Source organism: Pararge aegeria, chromosome 14 (assembly GCF_905163445.1).
Source record: "Pararge aegeria chromosome 14, ilParAegt1.1, whole genome shotgun sequence".
NCBI lineage: Eukaryota > Metazoa > Arthropoda > Insecta > Lepidoptera > Nymphalidae > Pararge > Pararge aegeria.
The window spans coordinates 18,398,785-18,422,097 of record NC_053193.1 but is presented as its reverse complement, the minus strand read 5'-3'; the positions used below and the strand labels follow the sequence as shown (position 1 = coordinate 18,422,097).

Below are 23,313 nucleotides of genomic sequence, written 5' to 3'. Positions count from 1 at the left end.
TTTGAATGAGAATGAAAAATAGCAATTATTTTGAATAGTTTTCAGAATGAGACAGACGGGTGTGGTAGGGTAAAATCTCCAATTTAAAGTTCCCTTATTGCGTATATGTTATGTGTGTTTGCGCGTCTATATTTACAAGTGTGTGGGCAGTTCGTGTATTGATTATTCGATGACGGGACTCGTAAGAGTCCCGTATCGTTATTTTTCGTCACTACCTACCCGTACCTCCCCCCCGTGCAGGGGAGTGGGTAATTTGCGCGCCTGCTGCCTTCCTTGGATGTGGTAGCAGTTTCTCAGGCTCCCTCACCGGAATCGAACCCTGATTCCCCGTTACCCGCGACAAACAATGGTAGTCGCAGAAACTCATTCCGATTACGAGACCTCGTAAGAGTCCCGTATCGTTATTTTTCGTCACTACCTACCCCCGTGCGGGGTACAATATTGATATGATATTAAAAAAATACCATTAATAAATAACATAATAAAAGACCACCACTTTTATAGAGACATAACGCCACATAATTATAAAAAGTATAGTGTGTGGATCTAATCAACCACCACTGGCACCAGACCCTCAATGCCCTTAAATTATACCTCGTTAAAATATTTAAAGTGTACTCATTCCGATTGCGAGACCTCGTAAGAGTCCCGTATCGTTATTTTTCGTCACTACCTACCCGTACCTCCCCCCTGTGCGGGGTACAATATTGATATGATATTAAAATAATACCATTCATAAATAACATAATAAAAGACCACCACTTTTATAGAGACATAACGCCACTGTGTGGCGCCGCCATCAGTCTCCTTAGACTCGGTACTTTGTCGTCGCCGTCGACTCCGCACCTTCGCCCCATATAGTAGTGGCGCGGCGCGACGGGCCTAATGTGTAAGTGAAACAAGAAAAAAAATTAAATTAATTGTTATTTTACAATATCTTCTAATATGAATAAGAGTACTTTGTATTGGTACGTTTTGTTTTTTGTTTTTTTTTTTTTTTAAACGGAACTGAACCTAAGTGACCGGCCTGCGGCCGGGCACCCGTCTTATTCATGTTCTAACCTAACCTAACCTATCCAAACCTTTTAAAACTAGTTTGGATTCCTTTAGACCTCAGCCCACCGGCAACTACGACTAACTAAACACTGATCTAGCTATCTGGCTTTCATCAGTGCATCAACAGCAGCATAACTAGTATTAAAATAGTAATGAGTTATTATTAATGCATATATTCACATTAAATCTTGAATCTAAAGTCCAAAGGTGTCAAAACTAGATTTAGGTTAGGTTAGGTTAGAACATGAATACGAGGGGTGCCCGGCCACAGGCCGGGCACTTGGGTTCAGTTCAGTCAAAAATTATATATTATTTACTATTATTTATATTTGAATGAGAATGAAAAATAGCAATTATTTTGAATAGTTTTCAGAATGAGACAGACGGGTGTGGTAGGGTAAAATCTCCAATTTAAAGTTCCCTCATTGCGTATATGTTATGTGTGTTTGCGCATCTATATTTACAAGTGTGTGGGCAGTTCGTGTATTGATTATTCGATGACGAGACCTCGTAAGAGTCCCGTATCGTTATTTTTCGTCACTACCTACCCGTACCTCCCCCCCGTGCAGGGGAGTGGGTAATTTGCGCGCCTGCTGCCTTCCTTGGATGTGGTAGCAGTTTCTCAGGCTCCCTCACCGGAATCGAACCCTGATTCCCCGTTACCCGCGACAAACAATGGTAGTCGCAGAAACTTATTCCGATTACGAGACCTCGTAAGAGTCCCGTATCGTTATTTTTCGTCACTACCTACCCCCGTGCGGGGTACAATATTGATATGATATTAAAAAAATACCATTAATAAATAACATAATAAAAGACCACCACTTTTATAGAGACATAACGCCACATAATTATAAAAAGTATAGTGTGTGGATCTAATCAACCACCACTGGCACCAGACCCTCAATGCCCTTAAATTATACCTCGTTAAAATATTTAAAGTGTACTCATTCCGATTGCGAGACCTCGTAAGAGTCCCGTATCGTTATTTTTCGTCACTACCTACCCGTACCTCCCCCCTGTGCGGGGTACAATATTGATATGATATTAAAATAATACCATTCATAAATAACATAATAAAAGACCACCACTTTTATAGAGACATAACGCCACTGTGTGGCGCCGCCATCAGTCTCCTTAGACTCGGTACTTTGTCGTCGCCGTCGACTCCGCACCTTCGCCCCATATAGTAGTGGCGCGGCGCGACGGGCCTAATGTGTAAGTGAAACAAAAAAAAAAATTAAATTAATTGTTATTTTACAATATCTTCTAATATGAATAAGAGTACTTTGTATTGGTACGTTTTGTTTTTTGTTTTTTTTTTTTTTTAAACGGAACTGAACCTAAGTGACCGGCCTGCGGCCGGGCACCCGTCTTATTCATGTTCTAACCTAACCTAACCTATCCAAACCTTTTAAAACTAGTTTGGATTCCTTTAGACCTCAGCCCACCGGCAACTACGACTAACTAAACACTGATCTAGCTATCTGGCTTTCATCAGTGCATCAACAGCAGCATAACTAGTATTAAAATAGTAATGAGTTTTTATTAATGCATATATTCACATTAAATCTTGAATCTAAAGTCCAAAGGTGTCAAAACTAGATTTAGGTTAGGTTAGGTTAGAACATGAATAAGAGGGGTGCCCGGCCACAGGCCGGGCACTTGGGTTCAGTTCAGTCAAAAATTATATATTATTTACTATTATTTATATTTGAATGAGAATGAAAAATAGCAATTATTTTGAATAGTTTTCAGAATGAGACAGACGGGTGTGGTAGGGTAAAATCTCCAATTTAAAGTTCCCTTATTGCGTATATGTTATGTGTGTTTGCGCATCTATATTTACAAGTGTGTGGGCAGTTCGTGTATTGATTATTCGATGACGAGACCTCGTAAGAGTCCCGTATCGTTATTTTTCGTCACTACCTACCCGTACCTCCCCCCCGTGCAGGGGAGTGGGTAATTTGCGCGCCTGCTGCCTTCCTTGGATGTGGTAGCAGTTTCTCAGGCTCCCTCACCGGAATCGAACCCTGATTCCCCGTTACCCGCGACAAACAATGGTAGTCGCAGAAACTCATTCCGATTACGAGACCTCGTAAGAGTCCCGTATCGTTATTTTTCGTCACTACCTACCCCCGTGCGAGACCTCGTAAGAGTCCCGTATCGTTATTTTTCGTCACTACCTACCCCCGTGCGGGGTACAATATTGATATGATATTAAAAAAATACCATTAATAAATAACATAATAAAAGACCACCACTTTTATAGAGACATAACGCCACATAATTATAAAAAGTATAGTGTGTGGATCTAATCAACCACCACTGGCACCAGACCCGCAATGCCCTTAAATTATACCTCGTTAAAATATTTAAAGTGTACTCAATCCGATTGCGAGACCTCGTAAGAGTCCCGTATCGTTATTTTTCGTCACTACCTACCCGTACCTCCCCCCTGTGCGGGGTACAATATTGATATGATATTAAAATAATACCATTCATAAATAACATAATAAAAGACCACCACTTTTATAGAGACATAACGCCACTGTGTGGCGCCGCCATCAGTCTCCTTAGACTCGGTACTTTGTCGTCGCCGTCGACTCCGCACCTTCGCCCCATATAGTAGTGGCGCGGCGCGACGGGCCTAATGTGTAAGTGAAACAAAAAAAAAAATTAAATTAATTGTTATTTTACAATATCTTCTAATATGAATAAGAGTACTTTGTATTGGTACGTTTTGTTTTTTGTTTTTTTTTTTTTTTAAACGGAACTGAACCTAAGTGACCGGCCTGCGGCCGGGCACCCGTCTTATTCATGTTCTAACCTAACCTAACCTATCCAAACCTTTTAAAACTAGTTTGGATTCCTTTAGACCTCAGCCCACCGGCAACTACGACTAACTAAACACTGATCTAGCTATCTGGCTTTCATCAGTGCATCAACAGCAGCATAACTAGTATTAAAATAGTAATGAGTTTTTATTAATGCATATATTCACATTAAATCTTGAATCTAAAGTCTAAAGGTGTCAAAACTAGATTTAGGTTAGGTTAGGTTAACACATGAATACGAGGGGTGCCCGGCCACAGGCCGGGCACTTGGGTTCAGTTCAGTCAAAAATTATATATTATTTACTATTATTTATATTTGAATGAGAATGAAAAATAGCAATTATTTTGAATAGTTTTCAGAATGAGACAGACGGGTGTGGTAGGGTAAAATCTCCAATTTAAAGTTCCCTTATTGCGTATATGTAATATGTGTTTGCATAGTACTTTACTATAATAGTAGGCGGAAGTGTGTGGGCAGTTCGTGTATTGATTATTCGATACTTTTGAAATATTTATAATTCTCAAACTCAACTCTATGTCATTACCAGTAATTGTACTGGTACTTGTATAGGATAATTATAAAAAGTATAATGTGTGCATTTAATCAACCACTGGCACCAGACCCTCAATGCCCTAAATTTTACCTCGTTAAAATATTTAAAGTGTACTCATTCCGATTACGAGGCCTAGTAATAGTCCCGTATCGTTATTTTTCGTCACTACCTACCCGTAACTCCCCCCTCCGTGCAGGGAGTGGGTAATTTGCACGCCTGCTGCCTTCCTTGGATGTGGTAGCAGTTTCTCAGGCTCCCTCACCGGAATCGAACCCTGATTCCCCGTTACCCGTGACAAACAATGGTAATCGCAGAAACTACCATCGAAAGTTGATAAAGGCAGACATTTGAAAGATGTACATCGGGGTACAATAATGATTTGATATTAAAAAAATACCATTAATAAATAACATAATAAAAGACCACCACTTTTATAGAGATATAACGCCACTGTGTGGCGCCGCCATCAGACTCCTTAGACTCGATACATCGTCGTCGCCGTCACCTTCGCACCTTCGCCCCATATAGTAGTGGCGCGGCGCGTCAGGCCTAATGTGTTAGTGAAAAAAAAAAAAAAAAAAATTAAACTAATTGTTATTTTACAATATCTTCTAATATAAATAAGAGTACAAGTAGCGGCACGAAACTCTAGCGGTGACCTTCATTGCGCAGAAGTCGAAAATAAGGTATCATGGGGGAATAAGCGGGTTGCGGGGCGGGCGTGCATATCGTTTGCACGCGCTGATTGGTTCTCCAGTCGCATTCCGTCCCCCGTACCGATACGACGCCCCGCGCACTTCCAGTGTACAGTCGCGTTCTAAATTGTATTGTTATATCTGTTAATTTTTGTTGTTGCTCTTTGTTAAGTTTAATTGTATTGTTATATCTGTTAATTTTTGTTATTGCTGTTTGTTAATTTGGTTTGTTTGTGACTTTATTATATTCACTGTTGAATATGCCTAAAAGATATAATACTGTTTTGAGAAGACCGGCACGGAAAATGGTGTATGACGTGCATTGTTTTTTGAAAAAAGAGTCTAAGGAATTAATTGTTTCTTTACAACAAATTAAACGTGAGATAGACGACGCTACGAGTATTTTACTCAGCCATTCCGACAGCAGCAGCCAGATGAAACAAACTACAGAAGTTATTAAGGCAGAAAATATGAAATTAAATAGTTTAATCAGTGACTTCGGGAAAATCCAAAAAAGGACAGCAGAGTCTACAAAAACTTCAATAGCAACGGTAAGGAATATCACCAATCAAGCCAGTAGTTCCGATTTAATCACAGTGTTCAGAACACCTGGCAAAAAAACGTTCCCGAACAAAACCGGTCACAAATATTGATAACTTCGACCAAGGAGTAATAAAGAGGTGCATTCATAATTTTCACAAAACAAATAATGAACTTCCTACCGTCGGAAAGCTGAAACAAAAACTAGAGGAAGACATAAATTTCAACGGCTCAGAACGAAGTCTTCGGCGAATAATTAAGGGTTTGGGATTTCGGTGGAAAAACACCGAAAACAATCGGAAAGTGTTGATTGAAACATCAAATATACGTTTTGAACGCATAGAATATCTACGTAAAATAAAACAATATCGTCAAGAGGGAAGGCCTATTGTATATTGGCCATGGGATACGGACGAATCCTATGTAGATTCATCGCACTGTTCTCGAAAATCCTGGACCGATGGTTCTTGTAAGGGCCTCAAAAAACCAATTTCGAAAGGACAGCGAGTTGTCATTGTCCACGCAGGGTCTGAAACTGGGTTTATACCCAATGCGTTGCTCACTTTTAAAGCTGGTACCAAATCAGGCGACTACCACGACAACATGAATTACGAGAACTATGAAAAATGGCTCAGAACTCAGTTATTGCCCAACCTACCACCCAATAGCGTCGTGGTAGTTGACAACGCGTCCTATCATAATAAACAGTGGGATCTCGCACCAACCTCTAATTCAAAGAAAGCTGACATGCAGGCTTGGCTCACTGATAAAGGCATACAGTATGAGGAATCACTTCTAAAACCTCAGTTATACAATTTAATAAAGGCAAACAAGAAAAGATTCACAACATTTTCGATTGACCGAATCCTAGCTGAACAAGGCCATCAAGTGCTGAGACTACCACCATACCACCCAGATCTAAATCCTATCGAAATGGCATGGTCCGATATAAAACAATATGTAGGCAGCAAAAATGTGAAATGGAGTGTTACTAAATGTATAGAGCAACAAGAAAAAGTTTTATTGATGGGTGCATGGGATTGGCAAAAATTATGCAAAAAGGTGAAGGATATAGAAGAGCAATATGCAATGAGTGACTGTGTCGTGGATTTGGTAACAGAAGAATTCACTATTCGCGTTAATGAAGATAGTTCAGAGGATAGCCTCGGTGAGTCCGATGACGATGACTCTGCTAGTACCGACGACCGGAGCAGCCCTGAGTCCCGGCCATCAACGAGCAAAAGGCCCTGTCTAGAAACCATTGAAGGCGTGATACCATTATCTGATTCAGACTAGGAAAAGGGCAGCTTAGGTTGTGTGAATGTATGTGATTGTCATTTTGCCCATCTTTAGTTCAGAAACTAGTTTTTTTCATCTAAAATAAAAATTGAAAATTCGTGAATGTTTTTATTTTTCTACTTTTAAACTATGAACTTGTTAAAAATTATTATATCATATGTACGCTACGCGTATACAACCCGTTCTTGCCGCTCACTCAAACTTACTTCATTCCATTATTTTCCTACCTACTCTAAATCTGGTCTAGCCAATAGCAGAGCTCGCGTTATGAGTGTACTGGTTGTACACGTATGCCCATTGGCCCCGGCCGATAGTGAGTTGGCAACGAACTACCGACGCGAACGCCGTTAATCCGAGCAAAGAAAGGCATTATTGTTCTAATATAACCAATATCGAACAACCAAGTTAATTCGACACGGTGAAGTTTGGTGAAGTGTGTGAGACGAGTATACCCAACATCAGCAACAGAAGGGAAACCTTGCATCCAGACGGCATTGCGTCTCCTCCTTTCAAATCAGCGGCGAACTAACCAACGGAAACCCGGTCTGGATCGCCTCGGTACAACCGGTAAGTAACTGCCCTTTGTCTAGACCAGTTTATCATCAAAATCAGAATCTGTCCGTTATATCGGTGGAACATCAGCCTAACGATCGTGTTCCAAACCCAGTGTCATCACCGGATCTCAACGACAAGATCCGTGTGGTCACATCATAGGTAACATGAAACTTAGGAATATGAATTTGGAACTATAAACTTTCATTAATATTACAAACACATACACTCATACACGCACTCACACCACACACACACGCACACATTATTATTAAACTCTTTATTTGTATACCACAACATTTAAAATATAACAAAAACAGAAACAGCGAAAGAAGTAGTAATACAAAAGGCGGCCTTATCGCTTAATAGCGATCTCTGCCAGGCAACCTTAGAATTAGGAAAAAAAAGAAGAGGAGAATAGACTTCTGGTGGTACAAATATTAAAATACATACATGCAAATAACTACATGCTAATACATAAACTAGTGTACACAAATAGATAAAAAGTAAATAATATAATAAATAAATAAATATAAAAATAAAGTAATATATATAATAACAACACTTACATAATTAAATACTTTAACATACAATAAATGAGTAAGTATATACATACTATTAAAAGTCGTTAACAATATAATGGGCCTTAACTGCTCTTTTAAATATCGCCAGTGATTTGGACCGTCGTATGCTCAATGGAAGCGCATTCCACAATTCCACAGCTCGTACGCTAAACGAATGCTTATAAAATTTTGTCCTATGATAAGGCATACACAGCGTCAGCGCACGGCACGATCTTACACCAGATTGCTCACCAAGAAAAGTGAACTTCTCTTTTAAATACGAGGGAGTATTTAGATGAAATAACACACAGTACAGAAGAGAAAGTACATGCATATCCCGGCGACGACGAATAGGAAGCCACTTGAGTTTTTGTCGAAATTCGGAAACATGGTCATATTTGCGAAGGCCAAATATGAACCGAATAGCAAGATTTTGAAGACGCTCAAGTTTATTAAGCTGATCCTCGGTCAGAATAAGAAAGCTTGCATCCGCATAATCGAGAATAGATAGAAAGAGAGAATGTGCTAGCATAACTTTGGTCGGAATTGGAAGAAATGATTGCAGCCTTCGCAACGAGCTCATCGCCACAAACACTTTCTGACTCAGCTCTTTAACATGCACTGTCCATGACAATTCCCGGTCGAGGTATACAGCAAGATCTTTAACAGAGTCACAAAAAGGAATAGCGATGCCATTATAAATAACAGAAGGAATGCTCAGCCAATCAACCCTCGCGATCATCGCTCGCGACCTCGCTACCAATAACGATAGCTTTTGATTTTGCAGGATTGACCTTTAGCCCATATTGCCTGCTCCACTCAGAAATTGCAGCCATATCATTATTTATAGCTGCAACAGCAGAACCAAGATTTTGAAGGGTAGATGAGCGATATATTTGGATATCATCTGCATACATGTGATAGAGAGAAGAGATGTTTTGAGTAATAGAGTTAATAAAAATAGAAAAGGACTCGTCAATCTGAATGCGCTGTCGACGGCCATTGAGGTAACTCCGAAACCAGTCTATTACTGATGGAGATATGTTAAAAGAGCCTAAAAGACTAAGCAAGATGTCAAAGTCAACTGTATTAAAGGCATTGCTAAAGTCAAGCAGAATAAGAATTGTTAGCTGCTTGTTATCCATCGCCCATCGAATATCATCAGTTACTTTAGCAAGAGCAGTAGCCGTACTATGACCAGGACGAAAGCCGGATTGCAAAGAACTGAGAAGGTTATTCTTATTAAGAAAGAGACTAAGTTGTTGCGATACGAGTTTTTCAAGAACTTTTGAGAGAAATGGTAATATAGAAATGGGGCGAAAATCAGAAAACGATGAAGGGTTGTTTTTTTAGGTAGAGGAATAATCTGAGCAAATTTCCATTCTTCAGGGAATTTGCTACAAAACACATTTTACACATTACAGTAAAATAATATCATTATCATTAACAAACAAACATTACTTATTAGTAGTTAATTTATTAAAGTAGCGATTGTATTGCGTGCGCGACAGTCCCCATGCGCAGATATCCCCTCTACGTTTCCTTCAGCGCTAATGTTACGTGCCGCGATCTGTACTTTGTAGTGGTACGTTTTGTTTTGTTTATATATTTTTTTAAACGGAACTGAACCTAAGTGCCGGGCACTTAGGTTCACTTACTTCTTCTCATAATTAGGTGCAAGAGAACAGAATTACCTTTTAAACTTCTACCAACTGTACTTTTGAGTTTTAACCATGCTTGTTTTTTCACTATTACCGGTTAATTCCCCCTTATTCCCCTTTTTTTTCGCCACTGACATTGACATTCCGCCTACCAAGACCTACCGTTTTCCCTCAGGAATCGGGAATCTTAACTGATTCTTAGTGCTGTTTATTACAATTTGTTTGTTTGGATGTTTTATTTATTTATATTTATTCCAAATGTTAGCCCATATTATATTAATACACACCGGCATATTTAGCGGAACAAAAAAAAAATGTACTTACTACAATTCTTTTGTTATTTAAAGTTTCATTTGTTTTACTTAAAATGAGATCACATTAAGAACAGATTTTGCGAGTAGTCTATTTGTGAATAATGGTACATTATGGAACTTTTCATGTAACCGGGAAAAGTGAAAATTAATATTAAAATAACACTGAATTAAATTAGAAAAATGGTGATTAATATCGCGTATTTCCTCCACGTGCTCTTATTAAAATTTCTACCCGTCTAGGCATACTGAGAATGATGTTATCGATGGTCTCCTGGGATAGTCTCCGCCATTCCTCAACTACGGCGATTCGTAGTTCACCCTCGTTGGAAGGAGCTGGAATTCTGGACTTAACTTTTCTTTTCATCAAGTCCCAAACGTGCTCTATTGGGGTCGTATCCGGTGATCTCGCCGGCCACTCCATAACAGTATTCATATCATTAAGATAAGCTTGAGTTACCCGAGCGGTATGCGGCTGAGCATTATCCCGCATAAAAACAAAATCGTCACCGATATATGGGGCAAACGGTACGACATTTTCTTCTAAAACTTCTCTGATATAGCGGTCTGCAGTCAGACTCCCTCTGTCAATCACTAACAAGTGTGTGCGAGCTCCCAAACAAATGCCCGCCTAAACCATTATTGATCCACCACAGTATGCAACTGTAGTTTCAAAATTTGTCTGAATGGATCGTTCTCCTTTGCGTCTGCATATTTGTTGCCTGTCGTCAATTTGATTTAGGAGAATTCTGCACTCATCACTAAACAATACCTTACTCCATTGGTCCGCGTTCCAAAGTCGATGTTCCGGAGCAAAAGTTAACCTGTTTCTACGATGTTAGTACCGGTCTCCCTGAACCGTCGGATACTGCGATGGATCATTGAAACTGGTCGACGAAGATCTCTGGAGGTACTCTGTAGGTTTGACCATTTCTTCGAATTTCGAGTGCCCTGGCAATCTCTGTTGGGCAAATTCAGTTCTCAACTCCAGAAAGATACGCAATTAAAAAAAACTAAAAAAATGAAATGAAATTTTAAATCAAACTCCGAAGGAAGAAATACTCGAAGTTCGCTCCAGATAAGGTGTATTTGAATAAAATTAAAACAATTTTATAAAATGTGATGTTCAGTTGCTTTCTTAATTTGTAAATATTTCTTTTTAAATAAATAATAAATATACTGCGACAATACACACGTCGCCACCTAGCCCCAAAGTAAGCGTAGCTTGTGTTATGGGTACTAAGATGACTGATGAATATTTTTATGAATTATATATACGAGTACATAAATACTTAGAAAATACATATAAACACCCAGACACTGAAAAACACTTATGCTCATCACACAAACATTTTCCAGTTGTGGGAATCGAACCCACGGCCTTGGACTCAGAAAGCAGGGTCGCTGCCCACTGCGCCAGTCGGCCGTCTAAAATGACGTATAAACGAGCCAGCAACTTTATATGATGCTGATCAAACCTTTTTTTTTGTGTTCCGCTAAATATGGCGGTGTGTGTATAATAGTCTAGTCGAAAAGTTCAAAAACGTTTTATTATTTTGATCAAGGATTTTCTATAATTATGATTGCAGAATATAGTGTAATTACACATTAAGAAAATAACAAAAGGATTTCGAATTTTGTTTAATTTGTGATTATTGACTAGATATAAAGGACTAGGAGGGGTTCAATAAAACAATACAATTGAATTTCATGATTTACTTACAAATGTAACTTAATCTATTTTGCTTAATTGTTTGTTCGTCAGAAGCGTCATGCGGCACGCGGCAGTCTTCAGCTCTTAGTTATTACAACTAGTTACTCTACTCTGTACAGTGTTTGGGATATTGCTAACATAAGAATGTAAAATCACAGAATTTACCAAAACATAAAAATTACGCCTGAAGTGCAATTTTCAAAAGACAGCAGAAATGTATACCAGCCGCTGGTCACGGCGGCAGCAATGGTGACTTCTTCCGCTGGGTATTCAAGTACCATTTGTAAGCTACTATAAAATCAAACGAGAAGTTATTTTTAGATAAATGAAGCACATCGAACTGGGGAATCGAGTCCTTCTGAAGTCTGTCAGTAATCATGCGACGAGCAAATTATAGTAACGTAATACAATGTTACGGCAGGCCGTCGAGAGATCGGAATCGGCGAGTGCGTCCGCGAGTTTACCGGACCACTCGTTCATTATCAGTTCAGTTCGAGCATATTTATTCCTAAAAAGGAAAACGCCGCTCACTCACAAGAGTGCACATAAATATAAAGTTCCACCGACCCCCCGCGCCGCGCTACCGGCGCTTGCGGCGGCCCTTGCGGTAGCCCTTGCCGTACCAGCCGCCGCCCTCCGGCTCGGGCGGCTCGTCGGCGTCGCCGCAGCACGCGCACAGGTAGCGGCGGCCGCGCTCGCGGCGCCAGGCGCGGCGCTCGGGCGGCGTGCGCAGCGGCGGCCCGTACCACAGGCAGCGGCGCGCGGCGTAGCGGCGCAGGCACCACGCGCACTCGGCCGCGCGCTCGGGCTCGGGCGCCAGGATGGTGTGCAGGCCGGGGTACAGGCGCGCGCGGCACAGCAGCACGGCGCGCTGGAAGATGGCGGCGGCCAGCGCGCTGGCTTCGGCCGCGTCCAGCCGCCAGCCGCGCGCCTCGCCCTTGCGCGGCGCGTGCTGCGCGCGCAGCAGGATCGTGGTGTCGCCCGCCTGCATGGCCACCTGCGCGGGCGGAGCGTCAGAGGGGCGGCGCCTCGAGGGGCGAGGCCCGCGCTCCGAGGGGCGTACCTGGAAGGCGTGCAGCGCGGGCGCGGGCGGCGCGGCGGGCGCGCGCAGGCGCTCGGCCAGGCGGCGCAGCGGCAGCTCGTCGTCGGAGTCGGAGGCGGAGGGCGAGGACAGCGAGTAGTAGTCGTCGGGCAGCGGCGGCGCGGGCGGCGGCGGGCTGTGCGGCGGCGCCGTGTGCGCCTCGGGCGGCGCCAGCGGCTCGGCGTGCGCCAGCAGCGGGTCGGCGCGCGGCGCGTAGCGCGGCACGCGCAGGCGCAGTTGGCGCGCCACCTGCGCCATGACGTCGTCGCAGCGCGCGTTGATCTTGAGCGCGGCCACGGCGTCCTTGGGCGTCCACTGCAGGTTGACGATGTAGAGCGCGGGGCGGCGGTGGCGCGCGCCCTGCATGCGCCACAGGCGCGGGTAGCGGCGCAGCACCTTGAGGCTGGAGCCCAGGCACAGCACCACGTCGGCGGCGGCGGCGTGGCGGAGCGCGCCGGCCCAGTTGAGCGGCCAGGCGGCGCGCCCGCGCTCGCCGAAGTGCACGATGGAGTCCTGCAGCTCGGCGCCGCACGCGTGGCACAGGCGGCGCGTGCCGTGAGCGTGGCGCGCCGTGCGCGCGGTGGTGTCGAAGGCGCGCAGCGTGACGCGGCGGCACGCGGCGCAGCGCTCGGCGAACATGTCGCCGTGCAGCTCGGCGAGCGCGCGGCGCGGCAGGCCGGCGCGCACGTGGAGGCCGTCGCAGTTCTGCGACACCACGAACTTGAGCGCGCCGCGCGCCCACAGCGCCGACAGCGCCATGTGCGTGAACGTGGGCCGCGCGCGTGCCACCTCCACGCGCCCCACCTGTTCGCCGCGCTGCAGGCGCGTCCACACGCCGTGCGGACCGCGGTAGTCGGGGATGTCGGCCGCCGTGCTGATGCCGGCGCCCGTGTACACCTGCGGAGCGCGCGACGTTAGGGGCAACGGCCACGAGCGATGGCGAATGACCTTCCTTCCAAACTTTCATTTTATTTTTTGATTCCTACAATGAACCGATGAAAATACTTTATAAAACGGTCCTGACTCATTGCCCCCTATATTTCTAGTCAAATTGCTGACAAAGTCGATACCTACACTGTACCTATGATTTGAAAATAAACCTATTCATTAAAATCCCACTGTCCCCTTTAAGGAAGATAGAAAATGGGGTCAATGAGACTTTTTTTTAATATCTTTAAAAGTGCCAGTGGGATTATGTATCCCCACTACCATAAATAGATTGGATGTCAAATGCTTACTGAATTACACCCAAGCATGACATTTTTAAATCCTCATACAAAATGATATATCAAGGTCTACACCACATATTGGATATACATGATCTTGAAACTGCTGTACGACAAACATGAGAATGAAATTGTGCCTTAGGCTTTATTTATTTATTTAATGAACAATCAACAGGTTACAATAACTCTTATAAAACTAAACAAAAAATGAAAAAATATTATGGTTATATTATAAACCACCACCACTAAGAGACTGCCACAACTTGCAAATAAAAAATTAGAATGTCAGTTAGAAAGAGAAAAAACAATTAAGTAGAGAGGTGTGAGAGTATGAGCTGTAAGATCCATCAAGCTGTGACATAAACTAGCCGAATCTAGTGCCGCGAACAAAAATATACATTTTAGAATTAATAACAAAAATAAAAACACAAATACTTAAATGATATATAAAAAAATATTAAATGTTGACAATATATACTAAAGACCAAAACTAAAGGCTTCTAAGATGTTAGGATGCCTACCTTGTCAGAAAACCATTAAATTAATTAAGTGCTGTGGTGAGGAGCTATCTTGAATATAGAATCCCTGGTTGCATTGTAAGAATTCTTATCTTATGTTATGTTATCAAATATTTATTATTATTAATAAGGTTAAACAAACTTGGATTTTCATGTTTAAAATTTTAATTTCATTTTCATTTTATTTTAATTCTATTTTATTTTTAACATTATTAATAAGTACCAAAAACCTTATTAATAAGTAAAATATTTTTTAACATTTATTTTGTAATGCAGTTATAATTAAAATGTAATTAATGCTGAAATGATTTGTGAAAGTTAATTACGTTTAAAACTAAATCACATCTAAATACATGAAATAGTCACAAATTAAGATTACCCAAGACTAGAACTAAGTATGGCAGTAAAACTATACAGGTTGTGGGAGCACTACTATACAATAGTCTACCCAAAGAGATTTTTTGCGAGAAATCTTTTACATCATTTAAAAACAAGTTAAAAAAGCATTGTTTAAATATTTTAAAAACGCGCCACATTTTGTATTTTTGTGTTTGTTTTGTTTTCGTATCAAACTAAACTCGATAATATATTACCACTTCTTTATGTTAATTTTTTAATTTGTCATTAAGTGAAACTGTTTCTTTTGAGAATAAATGTCTTTAAACCTAAAGTTGTGAAAACCTGTAATAAGCTAAACATTCACTTAGCTCAGAACATAGGAACTTGGACAAGAAAAAATGTATTAGCTATTGATTTTTCTAAATAAATAAATAAATATAGAAAAAAATTTGATTTAAACTTAATCTATGACTAATGATGCTTTTCCATTTATTGAAATCCTTAAAAAGAAAATGAGTGCTATTACTTACCTACTAATATTATTTTATACTAGCGTACCCAGCCCGCTTCACCGGGCTAGATATTGCTTTATTTTATTTGAAAAATAAACTTACATCATTAAATCATATTATATTAAATCATTTATTTCTCTCCGTATTCATTCTTTTCTATTCCCTTCTTGAGCAGGTGAAGATCATTATCTACACACAATAGAATATCATCATAGTAAACTTTACAGGATTACTTGCCAGGTCAATCCAGAGATTCCCTGAAAGTTTCATTGAAATTGGTCCAGCTGTTTCGGAGCCTATATGGAATATACCCACACACTTTCTCTTTTATAAATATATAGATAGATAAATTAAAGTTTGCCTCGATTTTGCTTGTCACTAGTCTACTTCCAGGGCCCAGTAGTAGAAGAGTTGGTGCTAAAGAAAACACATGACACACTTGATGACAAAACTTTTTTGCAAGCTCTAGGGGGCACACTCATATGGCATGTTTTTAAGTACTAATGTAAGGGGTTTGCTGCAAAGCACTGAGGAGTTTTGGCCTCTAACACCAGCAATATTAAAAAGATCATTATTTAAATGGGGCATAACTATACTGATCCCCATTATTGGTTCAGATTTGTAAGAGTTATGCAGTTAAATCTAAAAAAGCTTTTATCGCTCACCCCCAAGGAAGGATTGTTTCTTGGTAATGTTCACCAGGAGTATCAGGCATATGTACCAAATACATTCAGATCCAAATGATCAGTCAGAAAAAAAGGCAGACTCAAAATTAAATAAGAAATTGTCTTTCAACAGCTGATTGGCATAGTTGGCAGTGACCCTGCGCTCCGATTCCAAGGCTGTGGGTTAGATTTGCACAACTGGACAATGTTTGTGTGATGCACATGAATATTTTCCAGTATCTAAGTGTTTATCTGTATACATATTATAAGTATTATGTACATTATTCATAAAAATATTCTTGTCATCTTAACACCCATAACACAAGCTAAAGCTTACTTAAGAACTGGATGGAGATGTGTGTATTGCCATTGTATATTTATTTATTATTTATTTAAAGATTTATATCAATAATAATCCTCCAAATAAAATTCAAAAAAAGATAATTAATGTATAGGAATTCTCCAGCTACAGTTTCATTATAATTATAGATTTTATATAAATATTTTAGTTACTAAACAGAGACTAAGACTAGACATAGTTATTTATGTTGTTACAATGCTTTGGTGGTCAATTGTAACTAAACTGAAAGAGGAATGTTCCCCATGGGCATGCTATGTATGAACTCTGATGGGCTCAGCAGCATAAAAAGCAGAACTATAACATAAATTCAATTGAGTGATCACCTTCTCACACTAAGTTGTCAGTCATTACTTTTGAAAGTCTGAGTAAAACATTGAATCAGACCTGTCAAATCTAAGATAAGATGGAATTGCTTTGATAGTTTTTTAACATTATAATATAATTCTTGATGAATTATATTAAATCATTATAATGTTAACAACTAACAAAGGCTTTAGTTATGCAAAATTACACAAATTTGACACTTACTTACTTTACTTTTGGAAATTTGACAAACAGAACCTAGGATAACTTCTGTTTGTATATAAATGATTAACTTTATGAAAAGAATTTTAAACAAACACAAATGAATATCTATGATATTCATCGTATGCTCATTGATCTTTGATTTTCCTAAGGAAAACATTTGAAAAACATCATCAGTCATTTAATTTTCTTTGTTCATTATGTGAACATGGTAATAAATAAAAAAGACAAAATTCGTAACATACTGTGTAGGTGATTTACCATGTAGGTAGCCCAACCCATCCCATAACCCAGTCCATCCCATCAGCTGCAGGTTTACGGGTCCTCTTATGATGAATATAAATGCTCACCTAGACAGCACTAGTTTCCTTCCCCATATTGCAAAATTGGATAGGAACCTGACTTTACAAACTCATTCTTAAATTGTGCAGAGCACGTGGAATAAAAGACTTTTAGTAGGTTATAGAGATTTTGTTGGCATTCCTATCTCTCACTTCTAGTGCATATATAAATTATGAATCAATATCAATTGAATTAATTATTTGATAAGTCATAATTTTTATTATGTGACCTTTAAATGTGTTAATTTTCCATATTAAAGTAAGCCTGACCAGTACAAATCTTTGGTTTTCCTAAAAATAAACAAATATAATATCCAGCCTGGATGGCAGCTCGCCACCTCTCATCTCTATGTGGCTAGCACCGGCAGGAGACAGTAACTATATCCCCTGACAAGAGATACAATTAACATATCCACCTGTCAAAGCACAGCAACAGGCCATAGAAGTTTACTCCTGTATATTATTAACAGTTTTGCACCAATGCTTGGAGAGTTGATATAGCTATAGGAGAAAATACATACTTTCCCTAGGGAGAAAATTTTCTCCTGCTCATTTGAAATTTAACATTACTAACGTACATACCGTTTCAGTGAATGGAGGGCAGGTTATTCCGACCTAAAGCCAGGAAATTCTGAGTCGGGTACGGAGTAACCTGCCGCTCGCTGGGCACTCACCACGAGGTGCTTGGCGTCGCGCAGCGCGCGTGCCAGGCGGCGGCACTTGTCGCGCAGCACGAGCGGGCTGTCCTCCACTTCACGCGCGCGTTCGGCGGCGCGGGCAGCGCGCGCCCGGCGCAGCGCGGCGGCCGCGCGCCGCTGCTCCTCGCCCACCGCCGCCGCCGCCGCCGCCGCGCCGCCGCCGCTCAGCCGCGCGCTGCTCCGCACGCCCTCGCGCCCTGCCATGGAGGCGCCCGCGGCCGCCCGCTACAGCTCGTCAGCGCGGCGCGCCGCCCTCGTACCTGCTGCCGCCGCCCGCCTCCGGGCGCATGACTCCCGAGGGGTGCTCCGTTGGCATACGACACGAAGGTAGGTATGTTACAAACGGCCACAGGATCTTAAATTATGACAATCACAAACTATTTATTTTACTAACTGAATATGTCAAAATATGAAGCATTAAACTGACATTTCTCGACGCGGCCTAGGGGTGTCCCATGTTTACAGAGTATGTATTTGATAGCAGGTTACCACGACAGATATAATATCAAAACCCCGTTACCACACAGCTATACTCGCGCAATATAACTAACGTAATTTGGTGTTTGCATTCTCTTTGCCTATATCAAAAACCCATTATTTATTTATTTATTTTCAACTTACGACTAGCATTACAGGGATTTTCATGATTCACCAGTGTTGATCTATCACGTTAGGGCCATATGAGCGATTAAAGTGCACCACCATCACATAATTATCTTGACTCTAGCAACTCAAATTTTACCACGGTTTAATTTTTTTCAAAGATACGTGCGATTTGAACTTAGTTCACCGAATGGGAGGCCGAAGTTTTAACCCTAGCCTATCGCTAGGATAGCCTAGCCTATCGCTCTTTCATCATCATCGTCCGCATCCTATTACATAGGAAACACGATATTAGAGCATAGACCCATTTTAAAAGAAAGTAACAATAAGTTCTAAAAATATTAATATTAGAAGTAAAAATAAACTAGTAGTGCTGTTTACTAGGCTGCATAGAATTTGTAAATTATGTAAGGGTAAGTGTATTATTTTATAACAAATTAACAGATTAAATCCATGAGATGTCTCTCAATAAGTTCAAAGTTCACATAAAACGTAAGTTTCTAGAAATATCCTATTATAGTATTAAGAATTACATGAATGATAAAGTCAAAGTCAAAAATATCTTTATTCAAGTAGGCCCATAGGTGGCATTTTTAATGCGTACATAAGAATTACACGGTAGTGAGATGATGGCGATAACCACAATATTCTTAAACTTAAAATAAAGCTACGAGGGTTCCAAACGCGTCCTGGTCTAAGAAGAAGCCCACAACAAACATAGCCGGGTGTTTTTTTTGTTATCACCATCTAACAATGTCATTTAAAATTATTAGAAGAGCAACCTGGTTAGAGCAATAATTCACACCCAAGCTTTTTTATCGATTACGTAGGTAGTCCTTTAAACGAATTATGAATTTTATGTAACCTAGTATATTGCACTGTAAGTTTATTTCTTAGGTATAAATTGCCCTAACTTAATATTAATTCGACTATGAGGTGGTGATAACAAAATAAAACCCAGCTAAGTTAATTGTGGGCTCTTCGTAGACCAGGACGCGTTTGTAACCCTTAGCTAGCCTAATAGCCTAACCCTAGCTTTATCACCATTTCAAAAACTCTCCATTTGAAAAAACTTTTCTAAGGTTACTTAACCGGAATTCTTATAATATTACGTGATTTTATTTAAACAACATTTTTTGTACTTTTGCTCTGCTCAAATAAAGATATATTAACAACCAATCGAATAAAAGTCATATATTCATCTAAAAATATATTTTAATCGATGATATTGTTATTGAAAAAGTGTAAATTCACATATTTGTAAGTAAGGTTTTAAATTTAATTGGAGTGCTTATATAATGTTGATTAAATTATATGCAATACATTTTCCTATTTATCTATCTGCAAAACTTTTAAAACATTGCACTTTTATAGGAAAACTTTTAAATTGCACTTTTACACGAAAACATAACATCGAATAAGGAAAACATAAAATAAATAAATCCGAAATTTGGTTGGTTTTCTTTTCTTGAAGGGTTATATCTGGGTACACGCACCTCAAAACAATACAAAATAACACTGCAAAACCTTAGATTTAATTTAATCGCTGCTAACGCAAAGTCCTTAGCGGTCCATAAGGTTCCTGATAGTAACCTCGTCTATCCATCTCGCTCTAGCATACGGTTGTACGACGTTCTTGCTCTGTCTCATCGCTGATCTTTGTATGTACTGTTTGTGTCCTTTTCGAATAATTGTGAGTAGCTCCAAAAACCTACTGTCCAGAGCTGCAAATTAAAGAAATGACCTATGATAATTGACACTGACAATGTTATGAGAATTTGACAAGCAAAATTATTTCTCCCTTCTTTGCTGACTTTGACAGGTGCGATAAGTTTACAAGTTTGTTAATCCCGTAGAAATCAATTTAAATCGACTGTTTTAACGAATATAATTAAGTTTCTTTGTCAGAATAATTTTGCCCAGTTAATGTTTCACGTAGTAACTTAAATATTTCCACTTAATTGTTTTTTAATGTTGTGTTTTCATTGCAGCTAAGTGTCAAGGAACGGCTTCAACATGGTATGTACTTCAATACTTGAAATCCTAATATTGGCATATCTATTTAACTATTAATTTAGCTTTTCATTGTTGGTGTTAACCCACCTCTAAACCAATTGAGAAATTATTTCACAAGATTAATGAAAACAAACCTTATTGCGCTACCTGTGTGTTCTCTCGTTACTGCAATCTCTTCATTATTAAAGAGATATATTATCAAATGTATCTCTCACTTTCAGCCACGCGAAATCAAGGACATCAAGGATTTCCTCCTGAAGGCGAGAAGGAAAGATGCTAAATGTGAGTTTGATTTAACCTGTTTGTAATATGTAAGCAATCTTTATCAAAAAGAAAGTAAACAATTGTGTTATAAATAAAGTAGATTTATTAAACGCAATCGCTGAGATATAGGCTGGTAATAAGATGAACTTAAAATGTGCCTAATAATAATCCCTTTTCGTTGTATTTCAAAGAACCAAAATTCTTTCTCCCATTGTTGTATTATTGAGTCTATTGACTGCTATATAAGTTAGTGAGTGGAATGAACATGGTAGAATAAGGGCTGCAATATAATGTTGTGTGTGTTACAGCTGTAAAGATAAAGAAGAACCCTGAGAATGTGAAGTTCAAGGTGCGCTGCTCACGCTTCCTGTACACACTTGTCATCACTGACAAGGAAAAGGCTGAGAAACTTAAGCAGAGCCTGCCACCAGGTATGGACTAATTCTTTAATTACCAGAATGATGGGTAAATGGCTCACATCTTCTGGAAAGTATTACTTCTATTGTAATATTGTTTGTCAGATTCGCTGTTGTTAATTCTTACACAAGTAGAAGGCTCCGGTTTAATCAGGATGTAACCTGGGCTTTATTTTATGACGTAAATAATTTAAATAATTCAACAAATTAAGGGTTGTTTATAGGACAAAACATTAATCATTAAAAAAAAAGTAAATCCCATATCAAGATTGTTTACCTTGCTCTTGAGATCATGTTATTTGGACGTTCATGAGCAGGAAAAAGTTGGTTATTAGTAACTAGATTGTGTTGAACATATCATTATTTTTAGCCAAGATATGCAAGGGAACTTTGGGCTTTGCTTAGGCTATTACCTGCAACAGGACAGAACAGGGCTTTTGTTTAACTTTGCAATTAACAAAAATAAAAACTATTAGCTGTGAATTTATATGATTCTTGTAATAATCATGTTTTCCAGGCATTGTAATATCATAATTGTATGTATCTAAGTTTACAGTTTTGGTATGTCATTGGTGAAAGTTGTTTAGAATGGTTGAGAAACTAATAAACATATACATTTTAGCATTAATATCATTAATGTGAATTTGGATGGTGGATGAAAAATAGCTAAGCCTAATTCTTTATTAAGAAGTAAATTTAAATAAAATTTAATAGTTAGAGCCTTGGTAATTTGTTCTGTCAATGTGGATAGATACTGTGGCTGTATTAGTAGATCTATTGTAACGCTGCAATGTAAATATGCAAAATGATTTGTCAATGTAGTTATATTTGCAGTCTTTCCCAGTTGTCTCCGGCGTTGACAACTGGGACTGAGCGGACATTTGTGTGTGCTTATTTGTTTCAAAAATACAAGCTGGTGGTAATGGGTTATTGTTTGTTGCAGGTCTGCAGGTTAAGGAAGTTAAGTGACAACATAATGTAGGATTAAGTTAATAAAAACATAAAATACCTTCAAGACTTATTTTCAATTAAACCTAAGTGAGCTTACACCACAGCAGCAATATGACTTGCTGCACTCCTTTTGCCACAAGTGTCTGCAAAAGAGTTCTCAATTTAGATGGTCGGTGCCAGACTGCAATCAGTCAATCAAGTCCACCAGTCTTGTTACAAGATTTGCTTGCCTGCAATCGTGGAGTCGTTTTCAAGTATGGAGATACGTGAACGTAAGAGTAAAGTGGAATGGAAATTGCATTAAAGTTCAAATTGACCTAGAATTCTTCAGCTCGGCCTTTTGGCAGAATGTTAATACGAGAGAAATTAGGCATTTTACTTTGAAATGCGAAAACTACGTTTATTGCTAGCGAGCAGGTCTTGTACTTAGGGCTACAGCAACGTACCCCACACGGTGTGTTCCCAACGAGTCCCACCCAGTATTGTCGCACCGACTCGTTGGGAACTGTTATGAAAAAAAAAATTATGCAGGATGATAGGTAAATTAGGCTGGTTATTTCATGAGTCCCCAAATCCTTATCGTAACTTGTGCCTCTATGACGCAGGTATTAAATTGTTTTATATTGCAAATCCATTGAGGGGTAACAACAACTTTCCACTTGCCATTAGGTGGGCCACCTGCGTGGTCCTTAATTTTAACTTAAATAAGAGGCAATCAAACTGAGTGCAACGTTTTTGATGCCATAGTGGCATTTGTATCATCTTATCTACTTTCTTTTGTCTCTAAAGTACTGTTACTTTGTGCTACAACTGTGAGGGGCTCTCTCGAATCGAATCTCAATGCTGCCATAAGGGTGGGTATAGTTCCAACTTATCATTTAATTTGTAACGAGACAACACAAAGCTCTTGTAGTAAAACTCCGCAATGCACTTTATTAAATCGTAAACTTTAATCTCGCTCTTCGCCGAGGTCCAACAGTCAACACTCTAGCTCATCGAATAAGAGTCGCATATT

General features: G+C 39.8%; 3 protein-coding genes across 3 annotated transcripts; 2 read left to right on the top strand and 1 right to left on the bottom strand.

The window, feature by feature from the left end:
* The first annotated feature begins 6,285 nt into the window (after nt 1–6,285).
* LOC120629507 lies at nt 6,286–6,978 on the top strand. Its single transcript, XM_039898452.1, has one exon. It carries the CDS (start codon nt 6,286–6,288, stop codon nt 6,976–6,978), a length of 693 nt encoding a protein of 230 aa, XP_039754386.1.
* A 4,791-nt stretch (nt 6,979–11,769) lies between these two features.
* On the bottom strand, nt 11,770–18,469 carry LOC120629549 (NAD-dependent protein deacetylase sirtuin-7). Its single transcript, XM_039898508.1, has 2 exons — nt 18,025–18,469; nt 11,770–13,760 (listed from the first exon to the last, which is right to left on the bottom strand). The coding sequence occupies exons 1-2, from the start codon at nt 18,250–18,252 to the stop codon at nt 12,363–12,365; spliced, it is 1,626 nt and encodes a 541-aa protein (XP_039754442.1). The 5' UTR covers nt 18,253–18,469; the 3' UTR covers nt 11,770–12,362.
* Nucleotides 18,470–20,400: 1,931 nt separating this feature from the next.
* On the top strand, nt 20,401–22,362 carry LOC120629244 (60S ribosomal protein L38). The gene is made up of 5 exons (XM_039898116.1): nt 20,401–20,473; nt 20,643–20,670; nt 20,889–20,949; nt 21,240–21,362; nt 22,291–22,362. The coding sequence occupies exons 2-5, from the start codon at nt 20,668–20,670 to the stop codon at nt 22,314–22,316; spliced, it is 213 nt and encodes a 70-aa protein (XP_039754050.1). The 5' UTR covers nt 20,401–20,473; nt 20,643–20,667; the 3' UTR covers nt 22,317–22,362.
* The last annotated feature ends 951 nt before the right edge of the window (nt 22,363–23,313 follow it).

Bases quoted from the DNA above. Each gene is read 5' to 3' on its own strand.
- LOC120629549 (XM_039898508.1), bottom strand. From the start codon at position 18,252: ATGGCAGGGCGCGAGGGCGTGCGGAGCAGCGCGCGGCTGAGCGGCGGC. The intron at 13,761-18,024 runs GTGAGTGCCCAG...CGCGCTCCGCAG, and splicing joins GCGACGCCAAGCACCTCGTG to GTGTACACGGGCGCCGGCAT.
- LOC120629244 (XM_039898116.1), top strand. The intron at 20,950-21,239 runs GTGAGTTTGATT...TGTGTGTTACAG, and splicing joins GAGAAGGAAAGATGCTAAAT to CTGTAAAGATAAAGAAGAAC. The intron at 21,363-22,290 runs GTATGGACTAAT...TGTTTGTTGCAG, and splicing joins TAAGCAGAGCCTGCCACCAG to GTCTGCAGGTTAAGGAAGTT.
- LOC120629507 (XM_039898452.1), top strand. From the start codon at position 6,286: ATGAATTACGAGAACTATGAAAAATGGCTCAGAACTCAGTTATTGCCC.